General features: G+C 35.2%; 1 protein-coding gene across 7 annotated transcripts in view; it reads left to right on the forward strand.

Moving 5' to 3' along the window:
• The first annotated feature begins 1351 nt into the window (after positions 1-1351).
• The window catches only part of LOC18437128 (Rab3 GTPase-activating protein catalytic protein), a 52183-nt gene continuing 35825 nt past the window's right edge, over positions 1352-17709 (forward strand). For 4 of the 7 annotated variants that reach the window (XR_016060636.1, XR_016060634.1, XR_016060637.1 and 1 more), the window contains exons 1-6: positions 1353-1930; positions 3580-3623; positions 3711-3774; positions 4699-4813; positions 4929-4996; positions 16642-16739. Coding sequence is in view for 3 of the 7 variants with exons in the window: in XM_088873661.1 (XP_088729787.1) it covers positions 1877-1930; positions 3580-3623; positions 3711-3774; positions 4699-4813; positions 4929-4996; positions 16642-16739 (443 nt within the window). In the remaining 4 variants the exon portion in view is untranslated. Of the gene's footprint in view, positions 1931-3579; positions 3624-3710; positions 3854-4698; positions 4814-4928; positions 4997-16641; positions 16740-17709 lie in introns of all 7 variants that reach the window. The other 3 variants (XM_020669000.2, XM_088873660.1, XM_020669002.2) reach the window with 3 other exon arrangements.

The raw sequence follows: 17709 nt of genomic DNA on the forward strand, positions 1-17709 counted from the left end.
GAGATATCTCAATGCATTTGGGCTTGTCAACTGTCAACTGAAAAACTACACAAACAATGTGTATGATATGCTATCCCATGTAATTCCATAAATCACGTAGAGCGTGTTTGTTTTGGTAGAAATTCTAGGTAATGAGAGACTGCCAAAATATCTCCCGTGTTTGTTGCAAGCTTGTAGAAGCTGCAAGATGAAAGACCCGGCTTCTGCAAAAACATCTTTTGATATTCTTTTAGGAAGCCGTCAAGCCAAGTTTCCACGATTTGTTGTGTGAGGACAGGGTACACCAATGTGGCATCCACCGTCCATACCTAACTATGGGTAGCAGAAAAGTACTATGGTGGATATTCAATCCCCACCGTCCAAATTGGGAACAAGGGATGCTCTCATAAGATGGGCCATGCACCAAACGCTGCCGGTGACACACTGGACAATAAACACAGTAACATGATAATATTACTTTCCTTCCTTTTTACTCACCTCCCTTTCTTTCTTTGAAAATTTTTTATATAAGGTTGCATTTTTAAAATGTAAAATTAAAGATGCAACTCAAAAATCTATCGAAAAAGGAAAAAACCTTTAATTGCTCATCTCGATATCGAGATGTATAAATATGAAAAAACAAAAAGATTGTCCTAGAATTAGTGCATCTTACAGCATATTATCTAGACTATCTATTTTCAATATTTTCATATGCTTTTATAGATGTACTTGATTTTAACCATTTTTGGAGTTTAAAATTTTATAATTAGATATGAAAATGGATATTCAGATAATCCTAAGAATATTTTACCCCAAAATTATATATTATGATAAAATTTGGAAATAAGTACATCTTAATTGGATTGTTTAAGGTTATAGAGACCACACCCTTCTTTGTTTGCACATCTCCTTGTACTCCTTTTCACTAATGAACGTTCGGATAACATTAAAAAAAAAAAATACAATGAACGTCTAACAAAAACATAAGCCAAAAGATTTTATGCTCATGCGAGACCGCACTGTATTTACTTCTTGTAAAATCTAATTTAGTAGTTATTTAGGATACCAAAATTTGGGGTAGTACATCATCAACATATAGGCTAACCTGATAAAATGAAAACTTCCAAATGCCATTTTCTAAGCGCTTGAAAAGAATGATGCCTCAAGATTAAACTAAGATTGTCCAATTTTTTTGAAGTCGAGATCTAACCATTATTTTATTTTATTGAAATAATCATGTAGTAATTCTTGGGTTGCTTTCAAAATTTTATGTACTAAAAAATCCTCCCAAATAGGCTTTCTGCCTGAAGGAGTAGATGGACAGTTATGCTTTCAGCAGGAACATATATACTCACTCAATAGTAATTAGGATGAAGTTTCTATAGGTCTAGTCTTTATGAAAATAAAATAAAGCCTCACGTCAAATTTTTACCTGAAGAGTATTTTTTGCAGTAGCTTCAAATTCTTACCTGAAGAGTATTTTTTGCAATAGAAATATGTATGATAGATCTAAATCAATTTCCAATACCGACAGTAGAATTTGAAACTTAAAAAAGGTACAGGGATCTATAAACGTTAATTTTAAGGTAAAATGGACGTCTTAGATAATTTATTACAATATATATGATTTTAGAGCTTAAAATCTAAATTTTTTTTACAACTAATATGTTGAAGCCCTGATGATCAGTTATTCGATGCTTGAATTGTAATTTTTGATGAATCATGGGGGTGATGAAGCTCTACTTACTTTGATAAATGGGTTGGAGCCCTGTCAAACCATTTTCCTAATAATTATTCGTCTTCTTTTTCTTTTTGGTGGCTGAGCCCGGGTTTGAACCTTAAACCTATCGAAGATCTGTCTCTTTCTCTACCGTTAAAGTCAGAGCTCTGAGCTTCCATGGCGTCTCCAATCAAGATGGACGAAAATGATGGAGATCCAGGCCTTGAAGAGGTAGCTTTTCCCTCCATTAATTCAGTTGATATTATGATGATGATGAAGATGCATGCCTTTTATTCGGTTAATCTCATTATTTGGAATTGGTTTGGAAATGCAATTACAGATATAGTGTTAAAAAGAAAAGAAAAGAAATTCAATTACAGGGAGTGTATGGTTGATTTCACGGTTTTAGGTCGTTTAATATGGAACAGTCCTGAAATTTTATTACATTGTGTTTGTGATTGTTTTATTTTTAGGTTGAAATTTTATTACATTGAGTTTGTGATTGTTTTATTTTTGAGTTGTTCATATGGAACTTGTTCTTAAACTATCAATTTATCATAGACTTAGGATTGGGATCTCTGTTTGTGCTTTTTAAGAATTACAGATTTTTTCTATTTCTATTCGATTGTTGAATTTGGGAATTAACTATATATCCAGATCCTTCCTGTTCTGTCATTTGCTTTTCTGTTCGATAATTAAAATTTAGAATGTGATAGTCTAGTTTTTAAATTTAGAATGTGATCAATCTAGTTTTATTGCATCCATTGAATTTCCCCAAGTGTATACAGTGCAACTGTTGCCTACAATATGCGTTGATCGGAATTGAGCTATGCAATTTGTCGTGTAAAAGTACGAACATTTTGGCATATTGTCTATCGAATGAGTTTTGTATACTTCAAAACTGGGCTTCTAATTCTTCATGTAACTAGAACCTGTCTCTTTGTCTTCATGATAGCATAGGTTCATGATTCATGATAAGATATGGCAAAGTTTCATGCTTGCTACAGACCTAACATAACCCACTTCTTAGACCATCCCTCTTTTTCCTATGTATCCTTTAATTTTATTGTTCCAAAAAAACCAAAAAAATCATTTTCGTTTCTTTTGTGAGGCCTAACTGTATCGGTTTGTTTAGTTAGTTTTCTAACCTTTGTTTGATAAAATTCTCAAAATTATTTTTCTTCCGTTTACCTTTTTCTTTTTGGAGTGCCATATTTTGATCTATAAAAGTCTGTTGGAGGCATTGCTGGTATCAAGCGTGAGTTGCTAGACCAATTTATGGGCTGTGAAGAATGTGTGGTGCCCTAGGAATCGAGGATGACTTAGTTATGGTTGTGCCGTACTTTATGAGTGTTGTAGTTTCTCAATCATTTTGGAATGGAAGTTATCAAATGTTTGGCATTCTGGTGTAAAGTATGCTGCATTTACGACCATATGCAAACTATCCAACTCTAAGTCTTTGATGATAGACATGATCAGGGCAAAGTTATTTGAAGTTTGCTGTTTTTAGGAGAGAACCTTATGTTTCCCGGTATCAATTATCTTTTCATATTACGATTATTAGGGTAGAACCTCATATTTTTTAGTCTCATAATTTTTAAATGGTTGTTTCATTTTCCTTGTTCAGACCCTATTTTAGTTTTGCATATCTCTCTGCATATCATCATCAATTTTCTAATAGACAATGCAATGATCTAGCATAATATTTAAAGCTGGAATAGGCGGGATTCCAGCGCTTTCTTCTTCATTAACCATTTGGCTGGTTCGTTCTTAAAATATTTGTTTGTCTTTGCACTACACATGCTTAGTATGCTGTTTATATGGTGTTTTTTTCAGAACTTGTGCATTAATGTGGACTAATGATCTTCCTTCTTTCGCAGCTTGAGGGGTTTGATGATTTCACTCTTGCCTCTGGATGGGAAAGGTGTGGTGCTCTTCTGTCAATAATCTATAGTGTTGTGGGATGATTGGAGAGAGGAAAAACTAATTGTCTAGTTTTGAAACAATGCAGGTTTATATCTGAAATAGAGGCTCCATGTCGGTTGTGGCTTCTCGATGGTTCAAAGAATTTGGTGGTATGCTAATTGTTCCTGACTAGTTAGCTACCTTACATAGAAACTTAATTGGGTGGAGTATTCATGTTGATCTGACATGGTATGCCACACATGTTTCATCCTACATCCTTTGTTATTTCCTACTTTTTGTGGCTCAAGTTCCCTTAACTGGACTTCAATGCTCGCTTTATAATAACTTTTGTTTTGGGATACTCGCTTTATAATAACTTTTTTTTTTTGGGGGGGAGGGGGCGGGGAGGATCAATCATTTTGATTGTTTTATACAATTGCGCTGTATTTTCTTTACATGATGTTGTAGTCTCCTTTCAGGGAATTCCATATGGTAGGTACCTCTGTTGTCCATTTCTGTGTTAGTGTTTCTGTACCAGACAAATGATGGAGGGAAAAATTATACTTATTTTTAATTTCTATTCCATTTTTAATGATGTATATTTTGATAGCTAGCTACTCCACCAGAGAGTCATAGGTTCACATGCTTTGTCTACATTCTCCTATAATTGATTTCACATGTTCAAATGTATTGATATTAACTTGCTAAGTGATACTCTTTTCTATGGTTAGTTCAGTTGTAGGAATCCGATGTGAGATGAAGCATTGCTAATGTCAATTGCTAACTATTCAAGCCCAAGCACAATTCCTTTGCTAAGTGATACTCTTTGTTGATAGCTGTTTTTTGGATTTAATACACTCTAATTTCGTTTGAAATCTTAAAGTGATTTTCTTTTGTTTATATTTCTTGATTCTCTACTTATTGTTGTTATAATTGTTGTTATTGCTGTTGTTATTGTTATTATTATTATATTTTACTGTGATTCTACACCATCATTTATGCATATCAGCTTGGTGCCATCCCTTGTGAAGCTTATCTCATGTGATTGAACAGCTATTACAGGCAGCTTTTGATTGCTTCTCTCTTGATGGTAGGGTAAGGGTGCAGAGCTTGTACTTGCTCCAAAGAACCTATATAAGGTCAAATGTGATGTAAAGTATGGTATGAAGTCTTACTGCATGGAGTACTATTTTGAGCTTGAGACACATGGTAATATTTGACTTTTCTGAATAATATAAGTTTGATTCTTGGACTTCATATTTCTGAACTTTTTTTGTGTTTGTAAACTTATGTATTTGAAGATTTTTGAATTCGCTTTGTCTAGGAAAAAGTGATTGGTGGAAAGATGAAGTGCACAATTTGCAACTATCTTTTGGAATTACAGAGTTCTTGGTATGTATTGTTTATTGACATTTAGATGTTAGAGATAAACCACTTGTGAATGCTTTTTTAGTTGCATATCAAATCAAATCCCAATATTTGCTACCTTCTAAACCATATGATGACCTTTCTTTACTACTATTGACCTTTTTCTGGTTTTGACTGAACTTACTAAAGGATTCAGTTTTGACATGAAAGGAAAAAAAAAAAATATACGGTCCAAATCAAAAGTTCTCTCTCTTCTTTTATTAATATATCTGAGTTATAGTTACAGGTACTATAAAACAATACTATGTAATAAACACAACCTTAAATATAACCTAGGATCTTTCTTTTTACTGCCAAATAAATATGACTCAATCCAAGGGCTGATACAAACTTTACCTATGAATTCTAATGTAAATAATGCTCCTGGAATTTGCAATAAATTGGGCAATAATGATTGGAAATAAACTAAGAACAGCCAGGAAGACTTACTTGACTTTGCCTAGGTTCACCCCCTTAAGACTCGATACACCCCACCCCCGATTCACTGATTAATAAAGCACTCTGATCCTAATGGCCCTGCTGAATTTTTTGAGTCGGGAAGCTCCTTAGGCAATTCCTTTTCCAGATCTAAGGTTTGAGACCAAAAAACAAGCATAAGGTTTTCCTATACCTTAGAATTTTTCTAGGGTATGCCACAAATGGCACCTCCTTTTTTATAAAGTAGGCTGGGCGTGCCCCTCTCTTCTTCCTGTGAGTGGACGTATCACCCCTTAGAGACCAGAGAGGGAAGAGAGAGAGAGACATATAGAGAGATAGAGAATGATGTGGATGAGAGAGATGGAGAACGAGAGGTTGAGAAAATTCAGGTGGTCAGAATTGGTTGGGGGGGGAGGGTCTTGGTATGTCTATCTAATTTGGAATTCATCTTGGCCATAGGACTCTTAGGTAATTTGTAAGGTGAGAGACAACTCCGAGCCATCCATCCCAAAAATCAACCATCATGATTTAAAAAGGAACTAGGAACTTTATCCCTTGAATCTTTGATTCACATCCACTTCTAGCCAACCTAGGACAAGATTAATCAAAACTCATCTTCTATTTTGACGAGAGTTTCCTTTACTCTTACAAAAGATTGTAGGAATTCAAAGTAAAAAAGATTTGGTTAAAATCAAAATATTGAAATAATATTGTCCAAATACCAAATATTCTCTACTTCCACAAAATATGGCCAACAAATCTTTTCAAAGATTTCCTCAAAATAGCCTTTGAAAAAAAAAACTTCTTTTATTTTAAAAGAATTTCAAGAAGAGAGGATGGGAGTGTTCCACCTCTGTGTGACGTGGGGCCCATAAGCACCACGTCCCATACATGTGTGTGTGGTGCATGTGTGGGGCTGGATCCAAAAGCTCCACCGTGTTCTTCCTGGCTCCTCCACAATTCAAGAAATTTCAAAAACGCCATTTGAAAAGTGATTATCAGGGCATTCCACCCGACACAGTAATCGTGATTCTCGTCTATCTTCTCAAACAAACCCAATGAGACCCATGACCCACACTCTCATGTAGGGGTTATGATTGACTTGTCAAAGCTGGTCAATAAATGGTAAAACTATTGTCCTGTAATGTGGATTACAGGTTTCCCCTATAAGAGTAAGTGACACACTGATCACTATAGTGCAAGGAGACTCTCTCTAAGCACATACACACTTATCCCTTCGCGGGTTGCTTTCCAGAATGCAAAGCTGTTATGTGTGCATATCGTGCGGAAGTTTATAGAGGATTTAAGCCTTGCTCTCACAAGCCTGCTCCACACACAGGAGCGACAATGCTCTCATCGCTTACAAACCATCCCTAAGCATATCTCTGACTTCAACAAGGGATGACCATTTGAAAATCCTCTTCAATAGTGCCATATGCCCAGTGGTAAGGGTTTTGGATATGACTAGGGCCATAGACCGCCCAAACCTAGGTTAGTCAACCAACACACATTACTCCGACTGAAGTGTACAATCCATTATAATTTGTTTATTTACATTCTCACATGGGCTTTAAAAACCACAAATCCCAACATCGTGGACATTTTTTTAGGCATGTTTTGTATCTAAAAACTAAAAACCTCCATCAATGATGATATATGGTACTTGTCTGCCAAACCTTATGGCTTAACAGCGACATTCTATTTGCAATGAGAGAGGTGTTGGATTTTAACCCTCTCTCTACTAACTATCTCTATTGACCTACCCAAAGGAAAGAAAAGGAGATAGATGGTTCCTTAATAGCTTTAGAATCTTATGTTGCCCATCTAGTTGATCTTTTCTTACAATTTACACTGCTTAATTCGAATCAATAGATGCAGCTTGTTGATGAGGTTTCTTTGGAAGAGATAAAGGCTTGTATATGGGACATGAAAAGTGAGAGTGCTCCAAGTCTGAATAGTTTTACCATTAATTTCTATAAATGCAGTTCGGAAATGATAAAAAAAGACCTCTTTGTAGCCTTGAAGAACTTCTTTAGGAGAGATAAATATCTCAAACAAGTCAATTCTATCTTCATTTGCCTCATCCCTAAAGTTAATTCCCCAAGTGTTTTGAAAGAGTTTAGACCAATTGGTTTATGTAATGTTCTGTATAAGATCATTAGCAAAATCATTTCTTCGCTTGAGGGAGGTTTTGGGTTCGCTTATCGATTCTAGATAGGCAACATTTTTGAAGGGGAGACTTATTTCAGATAATATTCTGATGGCCAATGAATTCATTTCACTGAGTCATAATCTAAACCAAAGATGTTCTTACAATTTCTTTAGGTCAAATTCTTTGCAATTTCCAGAATACAAGTTTTGGATCCTGCTTTTGTAATTATTCTTTTGCCAAGATTAAAGAGATTATAAATGCAAGAGAATCCATGAGTTCTACCTTAATCATCTTGCTGCTTGTGTGTCTTTCAGAAGACAATCCACAAGGTTGAAGGTAATCAAACATTTATGATTAAAAAATTTTCCTCTATAAGGCAGATTGAGAAAGATTCCAATTAAATAAAGCATCAATAATTTGAATAGATGTTGGAGCTTGTATTTATCAAAAAAAAAAAAAGATGTTTGAGTTTGTAAAAATGTTAATTACCTGTACAAGATGCAAGACATTGAGCTGTATGTTTTTTACATTATGATAATGCTAAAAAGTATCTTTCTAGAAAATTTCAGAATTATTTTGCTCAAAATGGGATTTTACACCAAACATCTTGTGCGCATACTCAACAGAATGGGGTTACTGAAAGGAAAAATCAACATTACTTGAAGTAGCCCATTCTTTGCTCATTAATATACTTGTCCTAAAGGTTTTTTGGGGAGATGCCTTGCTGACCTCATGCTATGTAATTAACCGTATGCCTTCCTCTGTCTTAAATGGGAAAACACCACGCTCACTTCTCTTTGTTGATGCTTCACTGTTTGTTGTTCCTCCTTGAGAGTTTGATGTGTTTGCTTTGTTCATATGTCCGGTATTGGTAATGATAAGCTAAATCACTGGGTCTTTCTTGGTACATCCTGGTTTATGAAGGAAATTTGTTTCTGTTGATTTAAGTTGTTTTGAAAATATTCCTTATTTCTCGGAAGAGTCGTGTGCTTGATGCAAATATTTCTTATCCTGCTTTTGAAGAAGTCTAAAAGTCGTTGCCTTTAATGATTCCTCTTCCTATTCCTATTGATACTACTTCTCCTCCCCAGTTACCCGTCTCCTCTAAGGGGTCGCTTGGATACCTGGAAATATATTGTCCGTGAAATATATTACCGGTGCAATACATTACCTGCAAATGGATTGTCACTGTTTGGGTAGTATTTAGATGCAACTTAGGAAATACATTGCTACTGTTTGGCTATGTCTGGAAGAGATATGAGAAATGCATGACCATCCAAATATGAAAAATATGGCTATGTTTGGCTAACATGATTAGACTTTGGTTTCAACATGATAAGTCATTGAAATAATATGATTGGAATAACATGATTTTATTGTGATAAGCCTTATTTTTATTTATTTTTTATAGAAGTCTTTCAAATATCTCTCTATATATAATTTCAAATAAGCAATAAATTTATGATACCAAAATCAAAATCTTTATGGTACAAGTTAAAAAATGGGAAGAAGTTTGATTAGTAAACTAGAAGGTTTGGTAATTGTAGTAGAAAATTTTGAAGTATTGGAGGAGACTAAAGAGGTAATCTTATTTCAGTTGAGCTTTTACTATTCGCTTATGAGGATTATGTTGTGTGAAATGTTTTATTATGATTGTGTTGTATAATTTCTCATCGATTGCCAATTATTATTTTTATTATTTTTGTTTTTATACGAGAGCTCATGGTGGGCTACAACCCAAATTGGGGATAGAGGGATGTGGAAATTTTTTTATTATGATTGCAGTAGATAATTTTCCTTCATCAAGTTCTACAACTATTGAAATCAGTTTAGATTTTCCCTTACTTTCACTTACCAATTATTAAAATTTTTTGTTTTTATATGAGAGTCAGATGAAGGCTATAACCCCAATTGGGGATAGAGGGATATAGAAATTTTTTATTATGATTGCAATAGAAAATTGTCTTCGTACATCTGTTCAAATCAATATAAATTCCCCTTTTCATATTCCCTACTTTCACTTTCTACTTAGCTTAATAATTATACAATACAACCTGTACTTGCGACAGGGAAATGTTTTTTTAAGCAGGGATAAGGCAGAGAGACGCACGCGAAAGATTTCCAAAGATTACCCGTCAACCTCGTAATTGATTTTTCACCTTTCAACACGCGTAATGGATTTCATGATTTTTGGAGAAATCTAGGGTAATCACGCGTAATGAATTTCGTGATTTTTGGGGAAATCTAGGGTAATATTGGGTAATCTCTTTCAATTTCCTTGCTATTAAAGTGTACCAAAACAATGTAAATGTCATATTTCCTTGTAATCTATTGTCACGTAATAGATTTCTGCATACCCAAACGGCCCCTAAGTCTAGTACATCTACATGTCATGTTGTTTCTCATAAGCAATCCATAAATGTTTATACTAGAAGAAAAATGCAAAAACGTTCCCCACCAACTAGCTAGTCACTCAATTATCATCTTTGTCGACTAATCCACTTCCGTCTTGTGATGATGATGTACTTATTGCCATCCGTAAAGGTATCAAGTCTTGCACTCAACATCCGATTGCACATTTTGTTACTTTTACATATTTGTCTCCATCACATCAAAGTTTACTTTAGTCATTTCATCTATTTGTATTCCTAAGACCTATCATGGAACACTTTATCGTATTGGGTGGAAGAGAGAAATGGAGGAGGTGGATGTGCTTCATTCAAATGATACATGGGAACTCACTGAGTTACCAGTTGGAAAAAAGGCTGTCAGGCGTCGATGGGTTTATGTAGTCAAATATCAACTTGATACACCGTAGAAAGATTAAAACCAAGATTGGTAGCCACAGACGGTACACCAACATTTAACATTGACTACTCTGAAACATTTGCCCCTATTGCTAAACTTAAACCAATTCGAGTGGTTATATCCCTTGCTGCCAACAAGGGATATCTGTTGTGGCAACTTGATGTCAAGAATGCTTTTCTTCATGGTGATTTACAAGAAGTGTACACTGAGCAACCACCTAGGTTTGTTGCTCAGGGGGAGTTAGATAAGGTGTGTAAGTTGAAGAAAACCATTTATGACCTGAAATAGTCCCTACGTGTGTTGTTTGAAAAATTTCGTGAAATTGTTATTACATATGGATTTCGGTGTAGTCATGTAGATCTGTCAATGGTTATTGTCAAACATGACTTTAGAATAATTCTTTAAGTTGTTTGTGTTGATATTGTTGGTACTGGCGCAAGCAATCATTTGAAGAGACATGTAAAATAATACGTTTAGATCAAGGATTTAGGTCAATCGAGCTATTTTTTGGGACTTGAAAAGTAGCCCCGATCAAACTATGGCATTAGTTTGTCTTAAAAAGATGTGACTGATTTGTTGGCAGAAATTGGAATGTTGGGTGTTTGATTATTGCCTGATCAAGGGAGTTATTACCTGATAAAGGGGAGTTGTTTGAGGATCTAAGAAGGTATAGAAGACTGGTAGACATGCTGATTTATTTGACCATGATGAGAACTGATATTGCTTTTGCAGTAAGTGTTGTGAGTCAATTTATGCATACTCCGAGGATTCCTCATTGGGATGTTGTTCGTAGAATTTTAAGGTATCTAAAACGAGCTCCAATGATGAAGGCCAATATTATTTTTAATTTAATTTTGATTCAATTTCAAAGGATGTATATTTGAATTTTAGTTTTAGAATCTATTTTTAGGGTTTTATATTTGAATTTACTGTTTTTGTTTTTGAAATATTCACGTGTTAATGTTCATACAAGTATTTTTGGAATATTACTATTGTTTAGGGGTATTTTAGTGTCATAAATATTTACTTGGGTATCAAGTTAATTTTGGGGTTTTATGGTCTTTTAAAAGGTTGGATGTCACATTTTGGAAGGCTTGTGTTATCTGGAATGAATTTTATTTTATGAAAGAAGAAAGTTCTTCTCTTGACTTGATTTACAGCCATAGTCTTTCTCCATTATTGTCGATGACTTATTTAAGGTTCAGGAAAAGGATGGATTCAATTTACTACCTTTCCTTCCTGCGTCAAGTGGCATCAAAGCATGGTTCAAAGGCAGTTGTCGAAATATTTGTTCCATAGTTAAGGGAACCTTCTGGGAGGGTGATGATCTCACTTCGAAACCTTGATCCCATGGTTCCTACAAAGGATCTTGTAGGGACCCCATTTTTTCTATTTTGGGATCTCGTTCCTGAAAAAAGGGGACCACGATCGACTCATCAGTGGAATCCAGTTCCATTTTGAAATAGATCCCCTCTCCCATCAACCATGGTCTAAGGTTTTAGTACATTAAAATCTTGGGTTCCATGTTTGTGGGATTCTACTTTCATTAACAGATGATACCAGGTTAGAGATTGTCATTGTTCGAAGTTCCCATAATTTACGAATCATAAGTTCCATGATGTTAAAATCCAGTCCCTTTTGCACATTGTACAAAGTTCCATTTTTAAGTTCTTAATTTAAACTAGGCATAGTCTAGGGTGACCCATTGTTTATTAAGTCCTATTGTGTAAGCCATCCCTCTTAGTTGTTAGAATATATGTTTCATCATTTAAAATCTTATATTCATGATGTCCTATTGTTTTAGAGTAGTAATTCTGATTACAGTTGTGAGATGAGAATATATGCTTTGATTTCAATCTTTAAAAAGCTTCTTTTACATTAGTGAGAGAGAGAGAGAGAGAGAGAGAGAGAGAGTAGTCATCTTGTCCATTTGCCCCTTCGGAGAGCTAGCCTTTGAAAAACAATGGAAGTAGAGGAGACTTGACGATTTTTGATTGGTAGGATTCTGGGTTGCTGGGGACTCAAAGGGAATGGTGCATAGAAAACTTGTGTTAGGGCCTGAAGATGTAATGGTCATAAGAAAGACCGACTTATAGAGCTCCATAATTAATCTGTTGTTATTCACGCAAAAATAAATAAATCCATTGTTAAGGGCGAGGGGCACTTGATAAAGGATCCCTAGTAAATGGCACTTGTGGACCTCGAGGCCAATCAGCTGAGAACCTTGATTTCTATACTTTAAGAATCTCGATATTAGAACAAGACCCCGTCATATGACATACTTAAACCGCGATTCCTTGACCAAGGGAACTCGTACTAGCTCTATTTACAACTTAGTTTTTTTGTATAGTGGAGCTTAGATTCCTGCTAGTCAAAACATTGAACCTATTGACATAAGATCTCGCTTCCATAAACCTAAGGATCTTGCTCCTTGTCTTATTCATTGTATAGACACCGATCCTAACTCGGGGGAGCTTCCATTTTAGGGCAGTTCGGCGAATCCCGAATCGATCCCTCTCTCGACTCCCACAACTATGATTTGATCTTAGGTGCACTGAGTCAATTGGGGGGAAGAGCCACTCTTAGGTGTTCTAAGCCAAGTAGGATTGACATTCAAAAGGAGAATGCAAAGTACTGTAACTCAACTCTTTTAGTATGAAGTTTAGTTTAATTGAGTTATTGTACTTTGTATTCTCTCATAATATGGAAGAGTTGTTCAGCCGGGTCATAAATTGAGTGTAGGTTGATTGCTGAATGAAGGAATTTGGCTTCATCAAAAAAGTACACTTCTTGGTCGTTCACTATTCTCTTATTCTAAGGGGGTGCAGGCTGAGCGGACCGAGATTCTGATGGCTGGTCGTGGAGGTCTTAGCCCTAGGGATGCCGATCTTATCCAATTACACAAGGAAATCAACAACTTGATGGAGAGGATTACAGAGCTATAGTTGCGCAAGCGAGGCCAACAACAACGTGCTAGACGAAAAGGATTAATAGATTCAAATCGTGAGGGTTTTTATGGAGAATGTCGTGAATCAGGATCCAACTCAGAGTGGGAGCGGAATGATAACATGTCAAACTACATGGATGGGTTCGATGCAAGATGGTATTAATGGGAGCATAATTTTGAAGAACTCGAGTACAACCCTTTTCACCTTCGTGCTTTGTGGGAAGAGTTGATTGAAGAGAAAAGTGATAGAATACCTCTTTGTAGGGGACATCACTTTAAGGTTTTCCATTTGAAAGATGATAATATTGATTTTGATTATATTGAAAATCAGCAAGTTGTAGATTGGGATTTACCTCCAATCTTCGATGCATGCTCACAAGATCTTGCAGGATGCTTGATTTATGATAAAGAATTCTTTTTTTGGGTGAACCGATCTTTGACAAAAGAGGTGAAACATTTAGAAGACTTAAAGCATTGGAATCAGAGTGGTGTAGTAGAATCTTGGTCGACTCAGAATCTGCAAATCGTGGCCCTTGATTTAGGGAGTAATGAATAATGTCGAGAAAGCGCCCCTCAAAGACCAGAAAAAATTGAGTTTAGAGTGTCTTACATGTTTTTCAATGAGAGTTCAAAGATATGAAGATCCTCAATACATGGCTTCCTCAATACACAAATGAAGATCCTTTCCTTATTCTTTTTACCGCAAATATTCTTTGAGCCAACAAAGAAGAAGGTTGAAGAAGGTGGTTTTGATGCTAAATTCATCTTAGCATATTTCAAAACTTGATGACGAGTTTTCTCCAACTAGGGGAGAATGATGTAGGCCAATATTATTTTTATTTTTAATTTTTATTCAATTTCAAAGGTTGTATGTTTTAATTTTAGTTTTGGGATCCATTACTAGGATTTTTTAAGTTGTTTTTGGGTATTCTAGGGTTTTTAATATTTTTATTTGCTAGCCATTGGTTACTATTCATAGTTATTGTCCATGGGTATTTATGTTACTGTTCATGGGTAGTGTTCACATGTTATTGTTCACATGGGCATTTATGAAATTTTAGTATTTTTTAGGGGTAATTCAGAGTCTTAAATGTTTACTTGGGTATCAAGTTAATTTTAAGGTTTTATAGTTTTATAAAAGGTTAATGTCACATTTTTGAAGGCTTGTGTTATTTTGAACGAATTTTATTTTATGAATAAAGAAAGTTTTTCTTCTTTTGGCTTGATTTATAACCATGTTCTTTCTCCATTATTGTTGATTTTACTTGTTCAAGTTTCAGAAAAATGGTAGATTTAATTTCCCACCTTTCCTTCCTGCATCATCCAGATCAAGGTTTGATTTACAGCCAAATAATCATTTAGCAATTGAAAGTTACTTACATGTTGAATGGGCAGGGTAGGTTCATCATCTGACAGGTGGTCTACTAGAAGTTATTGTATATTTATTGGTGGAAACTTGGTAACATGGAGAAGCAAGAAACAAAATGCTGTGGCTAGATCTAGTATAAAGGCTGAATATAGAGCAATGGCATATACTACATGTGAATGCTGTGATTGAAAGCACTGATGTAGGAAATGAGGTTTATGGTTATTAAACCTTTGAAGATATATTACATTAACAAAGCTGCCACTTGTACAGCCAATAATCCAGTGTTTCGTGAAAGGACCAAGCATGTTGAAATGGACTGTCATTTTATTTGAGAGAAAGTTGCTAGCAAGCATGTGTCTACTCCATATGTGAAATTTAAGGATCAGGTGGCAGACATCTTCACCAAAGGCCTTGGTCATAATATGTTTTGTTCCAAATTGGGCATGGGCGATATTTAAGTTCCAACTTGAGGGGAGTGTTAAAAGTCTTTTTATCAAAGTTCTGGGACCTAAGTGTCCTTTCATATTTTTTATGGGTAATTTTTCCTTTTTTTAAATAAATATATAGTAGTTTAAGACGTGTGTGAGAGGAGAGTTTTGAACCTCACACCAATCTCTTCTCTCACACATTTCTCATCTCTCCTCTCTCTCTCTCTCTCTCTCTCTCTCTTTTCTCCCTTTTCTTTCTCTCTAGATTCTCTGGCATTAACATTCAAAGGTATTACATTGTGAAATAAAATAACTAAACAAAGGAAAATAATGCCCCTCATACCGGATACTTAGCCAATAGTTTTAAACCTATTGAGTTTTTGAATATTCGTGTACATAGCCATTATTACAATAGGAAATGGATAATTAAAGGGAAGCCAAGTTGGTGGTTTAGTATGAAGTTGATGAATCATTCCACATTAAATATAAATATTGAAAACTTGCCTCCCTTATCACCTTAAATGTTTTTGACCACTATGAATATAGTTTCTGTGAACACCTATAGATGTATGTTCACCCTGGCATCAACTTATATATTTTTCTCTCCATGAACTGTTTTTTCACGGTTGTTTGATGTCATGGTAGTGCTGCTTACATTTCTTTAAATGGGCCTTATCTTCTTACACTGAATCAAGTCTTGAGAATATTTACTTAAACAATATAAATCTGCCATTGAACATAATTTGAAGGAACTGTAACACAACCCCTTCTATCTTACCTATTTGGCAAAATTCGAGGAAGTCAAAACTTTGATCTCTAAAAGCTGGGAATGAGCTTTATGACTTATACCGTGGATTCCTTAGTTGAGTTGGCAAGTTTCCAATTCAGCTTGATTTTTAAATAAATATAATTCACACATCCATGTGTATGTTTTCGTATAGATACATGTGTTTGTATGTATGTATGTATGTATGTATGCATATTGTAATATTTTCTTTGCAATAGGCAATTGTTCTTCGTTTATGTTAGTTACACAGGATGGGGTATTTTAAATGAGTCTTTAATGACACAGGTTGTTTAAAATATGGGAATGCGATCTTATGACATGAATATGATCTAAATATGGGATGTACATGATTACCATTTCTGCCAAATGTGATTAATAGAAGTTTCTGAAGTGGGATTGCTTCCCCTGAAAGTTAGATCTGTATCAAATATGCTAATCCACGTACTGATTTTGTGGCTTCAAAATATTTATTGTTTCTTTATAGAACTCCCTAGTTTTCCAGGAGTTTTTGAATTCTAATTTACTACTGCACTATCTCTTCATCTATTACTATCTTCTCTAACATTTGATACTCTACGAATTCCTGTAAATCATATATATGTTTTCTGCCTTGTTTGTGTTTCTCATTGAACATATCAATGGATTTGTGATGTCTTTGAATAATGACTTTCTCGTTTTGTGTATTTTAAATCATTATTTAGGTTATCACTCCATTAAGTATGAGTGGTGTTATCCTAGACGCTCCTGAGGCTACCAAACTTCTTGGTGCGGTTGCAATTGCTTTATCAAACTGTGGCAGGTTAGTTTTGATTTTTCCAGTTTACATACAGGTGAGTTTTAGATTTTTGATGCTGACCAGAAGTGTTAGGACGTGCTACCGATAAATCTAGTTCCTTACCATCTATAAGTATATCCGATAGTGAAAACTTTCAATTGGCTGATCACTTGGATTTCTTATTATGAACTGAAACCTCAGAAAGGAGTAGACACACAAGCATCAATAGAGGGTTTCCATAAAATGCTTTTGTGCTTTCCAATGTTACAACTATACAAGTAAATTTGTCAAAGTTCTGCGTATGGTGCTTGAAAGATCTGTTTTTGCTTTGAATGGTTCCATGGTGTTTTAAAACTTGGCGAGTCCGACTAGCACTCACTTGAGTTACTCAAACCCAACAGGGTGCTTGTTCTCTTTGAAAATTTTGGGAACTAACCGAGTCCTTCAGGTTTCCAATGTTACTTTATTAGTCTTTCATAGACTCGAACACTGCCGAGTCAGAGTGGCTAACTCAAACATGGGCCCTGCCCGATTCTATGTCTGAGTCTGAGTTTTTGATTCCTTGTTCCTTACATAAGAGAAGGCTATCCAAGTATTGAGGTTAACATGGATTTGTAAATTCCTATAACTATGTCATTTGGAATTTTCTAGATTTCTAAATAGAGGGAGAGGATTTAGTTCGTGTCTCTATGATGACTTCTTTAAGAGGAATTAGGCAGAGTGATCAGCTTTCCTTTTCCTCGTTACGTTATTGCATGAGCTCTTTGGGAGCTTGTTGATAATGCAATGCAGTCGGATATTCATGGGATATCCTCACTTAGGGGGCTGATCTTATTGAAGTGGAAAAATCTTATACTCTGATTGCAAATGGTTTGTGGTTGTCTTGGAACAGAGTGTGATTGACCAAAAGCTATGTTATGGGCATGGTTTTGTGGATCAAATAGTGGGCATTATAGCATCTAGCATGGGTGTAAGATTGAGGTACTTCCAGGAG

This window comes from Amborella trichopoda, chromosome 8, assembly GCF_054954075.1.
Source record: "Amborella trichopoda isolate Santa Cruz 75 chromosome 8, AtrichopodaSantaCruz75HAP2 v2.0, whole genome shotgun sequence".
NCBI lineage: Eukaryota > Viridiplantae > Streptophyta > Magnoliopsida > Amborellales > Amborellaceae > Amborella > Amborella trichopoda.